The sequence below is a fragment of the Rhamphochromis longiceps genome, linkage group LG14, assembly GCF_057381845.1.
Source record: "Rhamphochromis longiceps isolate RC_006_pf linkage group LG14, R_longiceps_female_GT1.1, whole genome shotgun sequence".
Classification (NCBI taxonomy): domain Eukaryota; kingdom Metazoa; phylum Chordata; class Actinopteri; order Cichliformes; family Cichlidae; genus Rhamphochromis; species Rhamphochromis longiceps.
Window position 1 is genome coordinate 23,968,547 of NC_140570.1, and position 15,484 is coordinate 23,984,030.

The 15,484-nt window shown below is 38.8% G+C and overlaps 2 protein-coding genes across 3 annotated transcripts in view; one reads left to right on the plus strand and one right to left on the minus strand.

The window, feature by feature from the left end:
* Nucleotides 1-10,130, plus strand: part of dscaml1 (Down syndrome cell adhesion molecule like 1) — a 101,273-nt gene extending 91,143 nt beyond the window's left edge. The window contains exons 25-35 of the mRNA XM_085380212.1: nt 89-187; nt 1,782-1,970; nt 2,774-2,902; nt 3,053-3,211; nt 3,338-3,493; nt 3,635-3,665; nt 3,808-3,926; nt 4,068-4,220; nt 4,461-4,655; nt 4,799-5,107; nt 5,386-10,130. Coding sequence (XP_085236338.1) covers nt 89-187; nt 1,782-1,970; nt 2,774-2,902; nt 3,053-3,211; nt 3,338-3,493; nt 3,635-3,665; nt 3,808-3,926; nt 4,068-4,220; nt 4,461-4,655; nt 4,799-5,107; nt 5,386-5,975 — 2,129 coding nt within the window. The 3' untranslated portion in view covers nt 5,976-10,130. The remainder of the gene's footprint in view (nt 1-88; nt 188-1,781; nt 1,971-2,773; nt 2,903-3,052; nt 3,212-3,337; nt 3,494-3,634; nt 3,666-3,807; nt 3,927-4,067; nt 4,221-4,460; nt 4,656-4,798; nt 5,108-5,385) is intronic.
* A 2,537-nt stretch (nt 10,131-12,667) lies between these two features.
* LOC146654082 (uncharacterized) lies at nt 12,668-15,214 on the minus strand. Of its 2 annotated transcripts, none has more exons than XM_085381104.1 (4): nt 15,095-15,214; nt 14,585-14,698; nt 13,361-13,403; nt 12,668-13,119 (listed from the first exon to the last, which is right to left on the minus strand). In XM_085381104.1, the coding sequence occupies exons 1-4, from the start codon at nt 15,146-15,148 to the stop codon at nt 12,983-12,985; spliced, it is 348 nt and encodes a 115-aa protein (XP_085237230.1). In that variant the 5' UTR covers nt 15,149-15,214; the 3' UTR covers nt 12,668-12,982. The 2 variants fall into 2 exon arrangements, with proteins under 2 accessions (XP_085237230.1, XP_085237231.1); XM_085381105.1 differs by having other exon boundaries at nt 12,668-13,182.
* Between the last annotated feature and the right edge of the window lie 270 nt (nt 15,215-15,484).

A 15,484-nucleotide genomic window follows, 5' to 3' on the forward strand; every position in this document is an offset into this window, starting at 1 on the left:
ATTTGCCAAAATGAATACATAACTCATCAAAAGTATGTCTTTGATAATATAAGTCATGGTATTATAAGATTCTGTGCCTCGTCCTCAGTACCTCCAGACCAGCCACGTCTAACCGTCTCTACCACCTCCACCTCCTCCATCACTCTGGCTTGGATACCAGGAGACAATGGCGGCAGCTCTATAAGAGGTGCGTAATTTTTCGGAGGAAAGCCGTATATCTGTCTCTCCTCTTGTGTACTCACATTACTTTCCTCTTGTCTATAGCTGACATGTTTGTCGTGCCTCAGCTTGTCTCCTGCCTGGCATTATTGGTAGTGTCTCTATTGACCTATTAGTTTATTGAATGGTGTCTTGGTTTTATGTTTCCCTGTTAATTGTGTGTCTGTTTGATTAGCTGATTATTGATGAGCTGTATGTGAAGATGGCCACAGTGTGCGTGACTGGGTCTCTCCCTTTGGTCAGGCTGTGGCAGTTTAACTTATTACTGCTCTATATGACACACTCAAGCACCATATATGGTTTTGGTAAAGCCGCTATTCTACCTTATGTGATTACAGAATAAATGACAATGAAAACAAACAAATAAAACCAGAGAAATTTCAGTAGATGACATTTAGTAATAGCTTCTTGCAATCAGCACATGAAGGCCTCCAAAACTGAATAGAATATACTCCTTTTGGAAACCGTGCTGCCAGGATGACCCAAGAAAGACTTGCGTGCATGCATTATGCAAAACTGAAACAGGATATAATGCATAAACTTAAACAGCCTCTACTGGATGTGCAGCTTAGTATTCAAATAGGGATGTGCCAGTATTTGCATACAGCATCTAGTCTTATGTGTCCATAAATCTTTTCTGTAGAACTTGTGTGATAGCGGAAAGTCCCGTCGCTAAATCCACCGGCTCATTGTCAGCAATAGTTCCTTGTCACGCACCTGTTTTGCAGTATCACTGCCCTGATGTCTGTATATGATTCCCTTTCAGAAAAAACATGCTAGTGTGCACTAATAAAGCCATTTTCAGCTGGTAATGAGGACTTTTTTCCAGTTTGTGTAAAAATAAAATAATTTCTAAATAGACAAATCGCCAAATGTTGCAGACTGGTCCCATACACTGAGAATCTTATATTATGTACAACAGCAGTCAGTCATAGTGTTCTTCCAGCCTGTTGTTGTGCTGTTCTGTACTGTTCACTGTGCTATCTTCTGTTATGTTCTGCTGTGTCCTCTTCTGTTCTGTGACAGACCGAGGGTGACTATAAAACTTACAGACACTGCTCGATCTGCATGTTAACCCTTTTTAACGTTTTGGACTCCATCGCACCATCTGTTAGAAAAAGAGAGAGAGTAAGGAAATGAAGATGGTACAACGAGTACAAGGAAACACTCAGAGTGAGACAGTCATATATGCGTAATCATATACAGGCAGAAGGAAAGACAGAGGATTAGATGGAAGGTGTCTCAGAGTGGGAGGGAGTTGGCTCTTCAAGGCAGCTGATTATAAAAACAGTCACCATATTGCATGCCCTCATTTGCATAGATGCTCAGTCAGCGCCATCCCAGTCTTGGGGTTTGTAGGTAACTAATGGCGGCATAGACAGAGAGCAGCTACACCATCCTCCAATTGAGGCTTAACTGGACAAGGGAAGTGCAATCATACATTGCCATCTAGTGGCCAGGAGTGGTACCAATGTCTGAAAGTTCAGTAGACTTTATATTAGTGAGGGATTTGCATCAAACTGAGAAAAAACTATTTTGTGCATGTCTCATTTCTTATGCAGGTTTTGTTCTGCAGTACTCTGTAGACAACACAGAGGAATGGAAAGATGTTTTCATCAGTTCTAGCGAGCGCTCTTTCAAATTGGACAACCTGCGCTGTGGGACCTGGTACAAAGTCAAGCTGGCTGCCAAGAACAGCGTTGGTGCTGGACGTATCAGTGAGATCATTGAGGCAAAGACTCACGGGCGAGGTGAGAAGCTGGCAGAAAAGGACTTTAAACAATATATACAGCAGACAAGTAAAAAAAAAATATTTTTACACAATGGAATTATTTTTGAAAAGGGGTTCTAGATAACACTCAGAAAATACAGCAGGTCACATGTGAGGAGGTCAACAAAAAACGTCAACTGAAAGTGTTTAATGCACCTTTAAATGTATCTTTTCCGCAATCTCAAAATTTGAATTGACTTTTGAAAAATGTGAATGAATAGATGATATACGAATAGATCATGTGTTTTATTACAGGAGGGTTATTTTCTTTCATCTATGCTTCAGTCTATTCAAATGATATCAAATTAGTTTCAATATTAAATATCAGAATTAAAACATTTGATACATTTAATGCTTTTTCATTTACAAATGGCTCCAAAGCAAGGTTACGTGTCATTAGTAAGGCTTTAAATTAATGTACACTGCTCTCAAAATGCAGTGGGAAAGGTTTGTTTTATGGACAGTGATATGACTGACCAGCGGGATGTTTATGCTGTCATTAAACTTCTTATAGTGCAGTCCAGTTTCAAATTTGGTAGTCATTACAAAATGCATATTTAACCTCTCAGAGATTATGCAAACATATTACATACAATACTAAACTTTGCTGCTTCAGTTTTTGCTGTAACTGCATCAATATATTATTTAGTTTATTTAACTGAATGTTGTGTGCAGGTCTGCTGCTGATGACCTGTGTTAACCATATTACCTGTGAAATGCCATTCCAAATATTGTTTTAATATTCTGAGCATATTCTGCATCAAACCGTTGCTGCCTTTACAGAACCCCAGTTCAACAAAGACCAGCCTGTCTTCACCCACATTAACTCCAGCCATGCTCGCCTCAACTTGCAAGGCTGGGCCAGTGGAGGCTGTCCGATCACAGCTGTCACGCTAGAATTTAGACCGAAAGGTGAGTGGTTCCTTTTTCATTTTTCAGTTTTTGGTAATATTGGAGATGTCCTGATATAAATTCAATGGAAAAGTGACCAAACTTAGACACATATATTATTTTTTCTTGAAAAAACGTGATCGTAATTAAGAGTCGTGTGCACTCGTGCAGGCACTTGGACATGGCAGAACGTGCGCACCAACGCCACCACAGATGTGTTCCTGGCAGAGCTGCGTGAGGCCACCTGGTATGAGTTAAAGATGAAAGCTTGTAACAGTGCTGGCTGTGGTAACCAGAGCTCCCAGTTTGCCACTCTAGACTATGATGGCAGTGAGTACAAGATGATCTTCATTTGCCATTTACTTTGGATAAATGGCATTGTTTTAATGAGAAATCCATTAAAATGGGTACCTTATGATATTGTCTTATGAAAGCACATTAAACTGATCTCTACAGGCACAATACCGCCAATTAAATCCCCTCTGGAGAAGAACGACGATGTCAAGAAGCTGTTTTCTATTGGCTGTCCTGTGATCTTGGTCACACTTGGTGTTGCGTTGCTCTTCATCATTCGCAAGAAACGCAAAGAAAAGAGACTAAAGAGACTGAGAGGTGAGAGAAGAAATAAGAAGAGAGGAGATAAGTGGTGAAAATGAGAGAGAATATTACATTCAGCCTGCAGAGCATTTATTCTAAGAATACTTGTTTGTCAAAAAAAAATGAAAAATTAATTATATCCTCTGTTCTCGTTAGATGCCAAAAGCTTAGCAGAGATGCTGATCAGGTAAGACTGGAATGTATTCTCAGCAAATTAAGCTTGAAATATTATTAAGCGTAACCTAAAATCCACTCAAAAATCAACTTTCTTTCCCATTTTCTTCAAACTATGCATGTTTGTGTGTGCTCGTCTTGTATCTATGAATTAGTAAAAACAACCGCAGTTTCGACACCCCGGTTAAAGGGCCTCCTCAGGGCCCACGGCTGCACATCGACATCCCCAGAGTGCAGCTGCTAATTGAGGACAAAGAAGGCATCAAGCAAATCGGTGAGAGGAAGAGAGAGAAAGAGAGACTTGTCGCATATGTTCACACAACTATGCCGAGGACCGAATCGATGACCGTTACATGAAATGCGGTGTTAGGCTAATTGTTATTTTGTTGACACACAATATTTCTGCCTGTCATAGGTGAGGACAAGGCCACTATCCCTGTGACAGACACAGAGTTTAACCAAACTGGGAACCCTCAGAGCTTTTGCACTGGTGTGTCAGTCCATCATCCTGCCCTCATCCAGAACACTGGCCCTTTGATTGACATGTCTGACATCCGGCCAGGAACCAGTATGTGCTTTTACTCCTCACTCTCCATTATATCATTAAATGTTTAACCTTGAATATGTTCATTAAATGCAACATTTCTGCTCAGTTCAATTGAGTTATTAGTATTATTTTTTCATGAATGATTCAAATGTTCTCTGGACCAAAATATGAAGACCAATCTTTCTTATTTTTAAATTCTTGTTGATTTATTCCGGCTGTGAACATCCAACCCTTCTTATTTCTTCATCCATTTACCATCAGATCCAGTGTCAAGGAAGAGTGTTAAGTCAGCCCACAGCATCAGGAACCGCTACTCTAGTCAGTGGACTCTGACCAAGTGCCAGGCCTCTACGCCAGCCCGTACTCTCACCTCAGACTGGCGCACAGTTGGCTCCCAGCATGGCATCACTGTCACAGAGAGTGACAGCTACAGTGCCAGCCTCTCGCAGGACACAGGTTAGTACATGGGTGAAATGACACTTACAGCCATTAGCATGTACATACAATTAAGGCTATTTATCTGCAGGAAGCAAATGTGATTTTGCAGTAGGCTATGAAAGGGGCTTGCCTTCATTTCCTTTCCTTATTTTTTTGAACAGATAAAGGGCGCAACAGCATGGTGTCAACAGAGAGTGCCTCCTCCACCTACGAGGAGCTGGCAAGAGCATATGAGCATGCCAAGCTGGAGGAACACCTGCAACATGCTAAATTTGAGATTACAGAGTGCTTTATTTCTGACAGCTCATCTGATCAGATGACTACAGGTACCAACGACAATGCAGACAGCATGACGTCCATGAGCACACCGTCAGAGCCCGGCATCTGCCGTTTTACTGCCTCGCCACCTAAACCCCAAGACTATGACCGTGGCAAGAATGTAGCTGTTCCCATTCCGCATCGCGCCAAGAGTGAGTTGTCACCTCTAAGCATGATTCTTTTTTGTCTGTTAGGATTTTTAATATGAAAACAAATTTAAAAAGTATGGCCAAAGGCTTAAAATTGTATTGTGAAAATCAGACTTCATGTAAGTAAATGTTTTCTGTAAATAACTCAAACAAACTGTAGATAGTATGCATGTATTCTGATTATTAGATGAGTTTATAGCAATTATTGTGGTGCACAGTATACTATCCATTATATCCTATAAGCTTGTGCAGTGATGATAAATTTTACTTTTCCCTTCCAGGTGACTACTGCAACCTACCCCTCTACATGAAGTCAGACCCCTTTTTTCGAAAGCAGGCAGAGCGTCATGACCCGTGTCCAGTGGTCCCACCACGTGAAGCCTCTATTCGTGGCCTGGCCCAACGTGCATACCACACCCAGGGCCGTCATGTGACTATGGACTCTGCAAAACAGCAGGCCCTAACCATGGGCCACTCTGGTCTGTCCAATCTCACATCCTCTGGGGCTTCCTCGGGAGGGGCAACAGGAGGCGGTGGTTGTGGCAGTGGGAGTGGAGGGGCATCTGCTAGCTCTAGCAGCTCCACACTTCCCCAGAGAACTCTCACAATGCCTGGCTCCTCTGCTGCAGGAGCCCAGAGTGCAGCGGCAGCTGCTGCTTCTGCTGCGGCTTCTGGGGCATCATCATCCTCCGGTGGAGGTGGGGCAGTAGGGGCCACAGGAGGGACCCCTGGAGGTGCATCTTCATCTTCCTCCAAGATGGGAGGATCCAGAGACTCTCTCCTGGAGAGCAGCTCCTCGGGCTTAGGCAGACTACAGAAGCAAAGGGATGGAGGGGCGGGGGCCTACTCCAAGTCCTACACACTGGTGTAGCCTGTCATCACTGCGGCCTGTCACTGTAACTCTTCATTGAATGCTGGTCAAGCCATCGCTTGCCTAGAGCCTCTATGAAAAATTGGGGTGAGAAACATACAGATGCACAGCTTACCTGTCAGTGCCTGTGCTGTGCCAGGCTGCAGGGGGCTGGTTGGGTTCCCACTGACAATATTATATGATGGGGTCAGAGTTGGGTCTCCACAGCACAGGGGTTTGCCTTTCTTTCTGCCTGATTGCTTTCTGTTATTATTGTGTCATTTTTATCTCTTACTTCATCACCCTGGGAAACACCTTTGCCAAAACATAGATGATTTATTCACATTTGTTAACTCTATATTTTGATTTTCTGGCAAAGACACAGTACTTATGCACAAAATGCTTTCCACGTGCACTGTCTTGTTTTCTGGATCAAGACAGCTGTAGAATGAACCAGGTTGCTTGAGTTTCAGAGAGATGTGTATTAAGATTTTTAGGTTTTTAAAAATGTTGCTTTTTTGGCCTCTGATGGAAAGGAGCTCATATCACAGCATTGTGCCATGGCAGGATGCTTTATTGTATGCATTAACCACCAACCTTGGTGTTACACTGGCTCTGAAAGATTACTCCATCGTGGATTCGTACATTAGAGGCAATGGATGGACCGTCGTCTCAATATCAGATTTGAGACAAAGGGATTTTCATATACATGCAATGGATGATACAGCATAGTGGTCTTAATTGATGCTTTTCTAAACAGACTCAAAGCAGAGAAGATGGGAAAAAAATTCAAGCATCATAAAGTGCAAGATGAATCCAACCTTTTTCTTTTAAATCAGTTTTCTGTTTATTTTCAGATGATGGAAATATAATCTCATGTGCACTAAGAGAAAATTAGAATGGATCCAAGTAACAGAAACCTTCAACAGCCTGCGTGCGTGCGTGTGTGTGTGTGTGTGTGCGCGCGTGCAAGCGTGTTTGCGCGGGTGTATATGTGTGTATATAAATGTATGCATGTGGCAGGCACACCAACGATGGACCTTTTTAAAATCAGTCTGTATGCTGACCTCTTGGGCAGACATCTGTGTCAAAACTGACAAATGTTCATTTTGTACCTGTGAAAGGGGATAATGGGTCGATGCTGATGATGTAACGCAACGACCCTAATTTGGTCCAGCATTTTGAACTTTGTTTTGGATTGACGACATGGCTTAGGAAATGAAAAACACAGGAAAAGAAGTGGGTTCAGAAGAGAGCTATTACAGATTATAAGAACTAGGTCCCTCTTTTTCTCTTAAACTTCCTCAAGAAGGAAGCGACCATTATATGATTCATCATGGCGCCACAATATCCATTATGTTTTTTGTTTTAAGCCATTTTACCTGTGCCCTTTTCCTTCCTTTCTGTCCTTTCCCACTTTCACCTTTACCCACCCGGTCCATCATCATATCCATACAGTGTCACTGTGATCTACTGCTAGCTTACTGGCAGGTCAAAGAGACAGACTGACTGAGAGAAGAGGTCTAATATGCACAGACGGGCAGAAATGCTATTTGATGTGTAGTGTCAGCTTGAATGAGAAGCAAGTCGCAGCAGATTTATGGAGATTTATGAAGAAAAATCATATTTGCATAATCTTGAATTTATAAACAGACAGTAATGTTTAAGAGTATAATCAGAGGGATCGAGCGTCAATATAATGTGAAGTAGCAGAGAGATTTTTCTTCAAAAATAAGTGGTCTTTGAAACTAAAAGGAGTATTTTCAAGTCCCTCCACCTTGCTGAAATTATTTTTAGCTTTATGCATGGTACTGTATCTTTTTTTTATTATTACTATTAGTTCTTCTCCCAAAGCTTAATCCCATAACAAAGATCGTTCCAAAAAAAAAGAAGAGTTGCTCCACATGTTTTTCAGTGGTCGAACATAACATCAGGGCTCTCGCAATAGAAAAAAGAAAAAGATATATGTTTGTTTTCAAAAGTATGTACATATATATTTCTATTCAAATATATAGCAAATATATGAATATTGAAAAAAATGCAGAGAAATATAAAAGCCGTTCTAATTGAAAATATATATAAAAGATCACAAGACAATCGCTCAGAGTGAAAAAAAATTGCCAGAAGAGAAGAAGGAAAAAGAAGAGGGAAGTTTAAACGGGTAGCACAACCATGGGCAGAAGATCTTAGAGCGAAAGGAAGTTGTGTGAAAGAAAATTAAGTGGTGAAACTGAGGTTTGAACCCCTTGTGATTTTGTAAATGTTCAAAGCTGTACCGCCTGTGCAGCAGGTAGCAGCTGAAAGGACAAGCACAGTAAAGTCAAATTATAGTGTGAGATTGTGTCGCTGGTTAACTGTGGTTTATGGCTCAGTGCAGAAAGTGTGGTGTTGAAAAAGAAAACAGTATAACGAGGACAGTCTATACAGTGAGAATCTTGTATTATGTTGTATTGTACCTTCTGAAGGTGTGTTCACAAACTCAATGCCATTACCTATAATTATAATTAATGACAACAAACAACCAACAAGTATTTCTGTTTCCTATCTGTGTCACAGCAAGTCATTCCCAAACTCCAATGAGCATACCACACAGTGGTGTTTAAAAACTGCTTCTAAATGTATCCATGCTCCCTTTCATTTGAAAACTAGCCGGGAGAGATATGTATTTTTGCTTTTTGTTGCTAATGGTTACGATGCCTTTTCTTTTAGCTTTTACATTTCAAGTTATGCAAATACTTGTCTTCAGAAAAACAAGAGTTTGGGAATGGGGCAGGCCTGCTTTCACAACCAGGGGCTTCCTTACTCCAGTTGTATGGATATTGGTTGGAATGATGAAATAAAGTTCTGTCCAACCTGCTTTCCCCAGTTCTTCAGTGAAGTTGCTTCTACCATATAACACCGATCCTCTGTCAGTTTGCTTAAAGTAAATGTAATGTCTGTCTTTAAAGAAAATTCCACCCTCCAAACATTTCCAGAATTCTAGTAGGCCATAAATGTCCATGTAACATTTTGCCATTACATATAATATGCGTTTTAACATTTAGCTTATTTTGATACTTTATAGCAGATGGGTTTTTTTTATTTTTTTGTCCACCCAAACATATGAACACTGAATTGCTTTCAATGCATTTTACAAAGCATACTCACATAGTAAGGAAAATGTTAATCATACTCAAATTTCCATTTTAATATTAATGATAATATATCAGTTTTAGAAGTTTATGTACCAAATAGCGAGTATAGAAAAGATAAAATCACTAACATTTATTAAGGGAAAAAAACAATCCACTGGATAAAGTGGTCCTCATATTTTATTCTTATTTCTCTTATTATATTTGGACAGCTTTTCAGCTTACGAAACATCTGGGGTGGATTTTTCCTTAAAATACAACAACATACTTTCAAACTGACTTTGCCTGTGTTTGTAAGGCCAACTTCACACGTTCCACTTCCCCAACGTTTTCCCCATCTGCCAATCAATCAGAACCCCGTCTCCACCCCCACCGTTCCCCGTTGTCCACTTATACAGCTTATGTTTTACTCCATAATAGAAGACTTGTGTACATAGGAAAGTGTTTTGTATAAATGAGTACTATTTTCGACATCTTCACTAGAAACCAGGGCACAATGTAAACTTTGAACTGAAGCTATTGTAATGAAACAGAAGAGGACTTAACGGCAAGACTATAAAATTATACAGACACCGCTTTATCTTGATTTATGGACCAGTTAAAACGTGTCAGAGTGGACCATGCATAATTAAAAAAATATATTGTTTTCTTCTTTTACAGGGCATTTGGTTGAGTTGTCTCCTTTTTTTTTTTTTTTTGTTGATTTTTTAATATTATTGTAATTTAGTTTGTTTTTACTTTGTCACAAAATTTAGAGTTTGCTTTTTTAAAAATCATTAATAAATTATTAATCCACATTTGTGGGGAGGGGAGCAGCATTGCATGTACTGAAAATTTTGCTGGTTATAAAAGAAAAAGGAAAATGGTGAATTGACCAATTTAAAAGGGGATTACTGAAACCATTTTCAAAATTTAGAGGTTGTTCCTTAAACTTTTATGGGGAAACATTGCTTCAATTTGCAATTGCTTGCGTTTAACTCTACATTTTCTTTTCTATGAAAACAAAACAAAAATGGGAAAAAAAGAGTACTCAACACCTTGTGCAATAAAGCTATCTTTTTATAAACTGTGATGATATTGTTTATTGGCGACTTGCTGTTGAATGTTGAATCTTAACTTTTTCTTCTGTTTAATGAAAAATCATAAGAAGTGTGAATTTTTCAGCCATGGGGACATGTGTTGTGGATAGAGGAGGTTAAAAGCCAAATTTAACCTTTGCAAAGCCCCAAGACGTGTGAAAAAGGTCAAATGGGAACCAAGCCTGGAGAAATCTGTGCTCTTTTGCCTCATCTCAAACTAGTAGTAGAAACTTTACTGTAAATTGTAAACTGTCTTTAACTCTCCAGAGAACCAAGGAGTTTAAAATGAGGTGAAAAGTAAATTTTTTTTATTATAGACAAAATATAGCCTATAAAACTTGACATTTTTTTAAGACTGCCCAAATTGTTTAATCATCTTGCTTCACTTTTTTCAGCTAACTTTATTTAAAAAAAAAAATAAACACAGCAAGGTACTATGATTGGCTTTTATGTTGCTCTGAACAAGTAATTATTAATATTTGGAATATTTTGCACTTCCCCAGTAATTACTTTCATGATATCTAAGTGTACTCAAATGCTTATTTTCGTCAGCATCTCCATACAGCCACTTTAAACTATATGGAGTCATGCATGTTAGCTTTTACAGCTAGTACTGCACTTTGTGTAGTGCTTAAAAAATTTACAAGGTATACCTTATACCTTACCCAATGTAAGATTTATGCCACACAATTAAAATCTGATCATTAAAAATTATTTTCTTTTAAATTATGTAATCATTAATCCTCCAGTATGCTCATGCTCTTTAATCAAAATGATATTTTTGATACTGAAATATAATTTTTGTTCTTATCTATGAATTGTCATATTTAATCTTAAATAAAAATATGATTAAAAATATAGTCAATTACATTATTATTTTTTTATTAAGATGCTTAATTTCTGACTCCTAAAGTGAGCAGGCTCAAATTTGGATATAAAAACATAAATTCTGTTTGTTTGCCTAATAAATAACAATATCATTTTTTATATAAGTTTTTCAACAAGTTTTTGACAGATTTGAAACATTTTAGTGTTTTCATGTTAATAAGAAATGTAAGCACCATCCAACCAGAAGGATTTATTCAGAGTTGTCTCTCTGGTAGAAAACTGACCTATAGGTTTCATACCTGGGAAACTGACCAGCCTAATATTCAGCATTGTCACTGATTCCTTCATGTTTTATTTATGTTATTGCACTTCCACATTTGTGGAGATATTTGATTTCTCAATGTCGATGATGCTGTATGTTGGTCGAATGCTGATTGGCCAGAGCAGAGAAGGGATTGACAAAACAAAACAAAAAAAACACAAAGATAAACAATACAGTATGAAAAGCACAGACCGTAGATACTTTTCATTGTTTTTAACACTTGGTTTCACTTCAGCTTTTTGCATGTTATAACTTACAGCTCCTCTCCACAGCTTGCTGATGGACCGACAAGAGCACAAGCAAGAGTCGAAAGACGAGCTAAACCACATATTTTTGACATTGCCCCAATCTCACAACAGACTCTCTCTGCGGGTAGATGGGCAGTGCAATGCACTTCCGCCTTAAAGCCAAAATTTCTCGTGGAGACACACAGAAACCGCGTACAATCACATCTCATGAGCAGAAAAGCAATCACACTAAGGTTAAGTTCACCTCAGGGCAGCCATGCTGACAGAAGCTCATCACATTAGTGTCTGCTTTCATTGACTTAAACTAGCTCTTTGACAACAACTTAGCCTTTTGCTGGATGCAACAGCCTGTGGCACATTTTTCTACAAGTGCTATTTACACCAAAAGAAAGCTCCTGTTTTGCTCCTGTTTCTCATTGAAAGTGAACATGTTTTATGTTGTTTTTGAGAGTTGTTAGTGGTGTTGACAGGATTTGGTTTCCAGGTGCTTTAGCCATTATCCAATACCGATGAATACCAGAATAACCTACCTGTCTTTCCACAGAAGAATTGGCGATTCCTCTGCTTCTCTATCAGGATTTCCTCTTCTTCTAATGTGGGACTCAGGTTTGACTGCACATCGACTCTTCACACCATCTTTTGATATAAATTGGTTGCATTAACATACGTTCCGGCTCTATTGTTGTGTCAGATCATACATCTTCAACACAATCAGAAGTGGACTGGCCAACTGGCAGCATCGCTGGCCTGAAGATCACTTTGACCTGAAGTGAACATTCAGTTTGATGAATTTAAACATTTTCACATTACTACATATAATAACTGTTGATAACTTTAATTGTGTTTTGCAAACTTTTACAATATTTTAAAACCTTTAAAAACATCAAATTAAATAAGCACCTTAAAATTCATACAACTTGTGAGGCAAAAATTCCTCTAAACACTAGAGGGCAGTGAAACAACATAATCTGATGATGAGTTTATTGAAATGGACTGGGGGGGTTTTTTTTTCTTAAGAGACATCAGTGTTTTTCCACACATTTATATACAGGAAACAACAGTCATATATAAATTAGAGAATCACACTCACTCACGCACTCTTAAAATCACATCAATCATCACAGCACAGCAAATCTGTTCATTCAGAATTACAGAATATTCACATTTATTGTTCACATAGAAATTAAAATATGGTTTTATAAGCATTGTGTGAGATGTAGGCTGCTGTATGTTAATCTGGATTACTAATCTTGGGACCTCTACTAAGTTTAAATGTATGTATATTTGAATATAAGTGTTCATATGAATTTAATCATGACATCACAGCATTCATCTAGCCTTTGATGAAATCACATGAAATCACAGCTTGCTTGCTATTGTCTCTCAGACTTGCTGGAGTAGTAAGACTCTCCTGGTCCATCTACTTGCCGTTCTTGTGTTTCTTCTGCTGGAATTTCCTGAAATGGTTCTGGATGGTAGAGGCGGCCTTCTCAACTTCAACAGGGCTGAGCGGAGGAACAGCAGGCGCTGTGCATGTCCCGTTACTGGCATTGGAGTCTGAACACGACAGGACACAGGGAATAGCCAGGAAAGTAGAGGAAATAGCCATGTAGAGAAACTCTGTAGCAATGATTGAGTTCAAGCACATTTTATATATTAGCCTTTATTGAAGCAGGCTATTTTTCTGAAAAAAAATCTTTTAAAATTGGATTTCATAGTTATTCAGAACAACTTTTCCAGGGCCACTCATCAGAATAATAGCCTGCATTTAAAATATTTACCTACAAATGTTACTTACTCTTTCTATACACGCCTATGCTGTTTCTCCTGAGGCCATCATACTGTAAATGAAACAGAACAGCCTTGTGTTATAAAACTCTTAATAGATGTGCAGGCACACACAGGAAGGAGAGTAAGTATTGGTTTAGTGCACAAGATGTAACACATACAGATTATGTGTAAGAATAATCAGTAGTGCCATCTTCTCTGGCTGACATTCAGAGTTAAACATATGCAAAACTACTAAAATACTAAACTGCAATGTATGTTCCACACTTAAGGAACTAATGGCCAAAGTACATGTGTGTCTATGACTGTGCTTTCTTTCTATATACAATCACAGTAATGACCTCAAACACAAATCCCCTTGATTGGGATTATAGCTCAAACAGAGCAGCGGCAGGGAATCCAGAGTCTGAGGACCAGCTTATCATGCCTGCCTGCCAATTTGACTGTGTGTTTCATGCCTATGTTCAGTCTCATGTGTTGGCTTTATAACCCTGTCTATGAGGTCTGCTCCCTCCTTTCACCAGACAAGCTAAGGTAAATTTAAACTGTAGCCAGTCTAAGCACATAAGGGTATAGAGCTGCTTGTTGAGTATGACTGTTGCACCTTTTCATTTAAGTACTTGTGCTCACATTAAGCACTCCAGCTATTTATCCTCGATACATTTGTAAGTTTCAGTTGTATAGAGGTTTTAGACAGAAGTAACCTTAGAAAAGGTACAAGAAAAATACAAGCCTGTCAACCAAAATTTCACTTTTACAAAAAGATGTGCGCACTTTCAACTTGGGCTGAAATATGCTCCTTTATTCGGGGATACATATTGAAACCTTCAGGAGACATCAGATGTGAACTGTGAAGATGTAGAGGCAACTTTATTTTTAAAAATATATTATTTTGCTGCTACTTTCTGAGTATAGAGGCAAACCATCTCTGCCTTTTTAAGACACATTCCTCTGCTTCTATGTCCTGTGCTTCTGGACTTTCTTTCTACTAATTACCAAAGAATAAGAAAAGATCATTTATGAGTATTGATGATTAAAAAAATACTACTACTATTAATGTACATGAGATCATAATAATCGTATGACGATATTTATACAGGCTAGAAATACTAAGAATAGAGGATGTAGTTTTACCCAACAGTTTTCTCATACAGAGAATGAAGCTATATGAACAGAACTGATGTGGTTTTTAATGTAAATTATGATCTGCAGTATCGATCTTGCTATAACTAACCTCATCTGCTTTGCTGCTCCTCCGGCTGAGAGACACTGAGTGAACCTGCCAAGGCAAAGGCTGAGACACCACATAAGGCAAAGGATCCTGTTCCCGCGTAAATCGCGCCCCTATCTGTAAATAAAAAGACGTTTTGCTTAGACATATGAATATGGGTCAAAGGTCAACAACTGGCTCGGCTCTAAATGTGAACACTGAATAACGAGAAAACAGAGAACAATGACAGGGCAGCATTTACCAGTTGGCTCTAACATAACTTGCCTGAATACATCTGGAAGCTGTAAATATAAATGTGGTTTACACTAACCAGCTGTTGCAGCACGATCCACATGTACATTCTTATTTTATAAAGCTATTGTCAATGCCATTTACCTACAAACACTTACTATACTATAGCTGATATCCTCCATAAATGAAAAAAAAGGCATCTTACTTTGTGCTAATAATCAACGTCATCATTCTTGTTGTTCTGATCTGTACAGTAGAGTGCTACCATTATAATCACCTTACCGTTTCTACCACTTTGACCACCATATACATAGCTGTTAGCATGGTTATCAACATCTTGATCGCTATTCCTTTAGGACCTTCTTCGTTTACAGTTGCTGTCTTCAGTTCTGTTGAACAAAAATAAAAATCCACACAGGCACAGGTCTGAGCAATCAGGAAGAAACGCACTCAATTCACTGTCTCAGTCTCTGACACATAAGGGTAAGACTGCTAAAGAGCTTTGCAGGACAGAAATAGAGAAGCAGTAATCTTTTCCTATGCACAACACTTATCCCTCAGGTGTGCATTGCACCTTTCCAGTAGCAGACATGCATTTATTTATCAATAAAGAAAAAGGCTATTGATAATTTAGGATGCATACAATTTAATTTAGCCTCTAGTTAAGTGTGT

Excerpts from the sequence above, each read along its gene's own strand:
- LOC146654082 (XM_085381105.1), bottom strand. The coding sequence starts at position 15,148 with ATGTTGATAACCATGCTAACAGCTATGTATATGGTGGTCAAAGTGGTA. Across the intron at positions 13,404-14,584 it reads GGAGCAGCAAAGCAGATGAG|TATGATGGCCTCAGGAGAAA; the intron begins GTTAGTTATAGC and ends TTTCATTTACAG. Across the intron at positions 13,183-13,360 it reads CATAGGCGTGTATAGAAAGA|AGTTTCTCTACATGGCTATT; the intron begins GTAAGTAACATT and ends TCATTGCTACAG.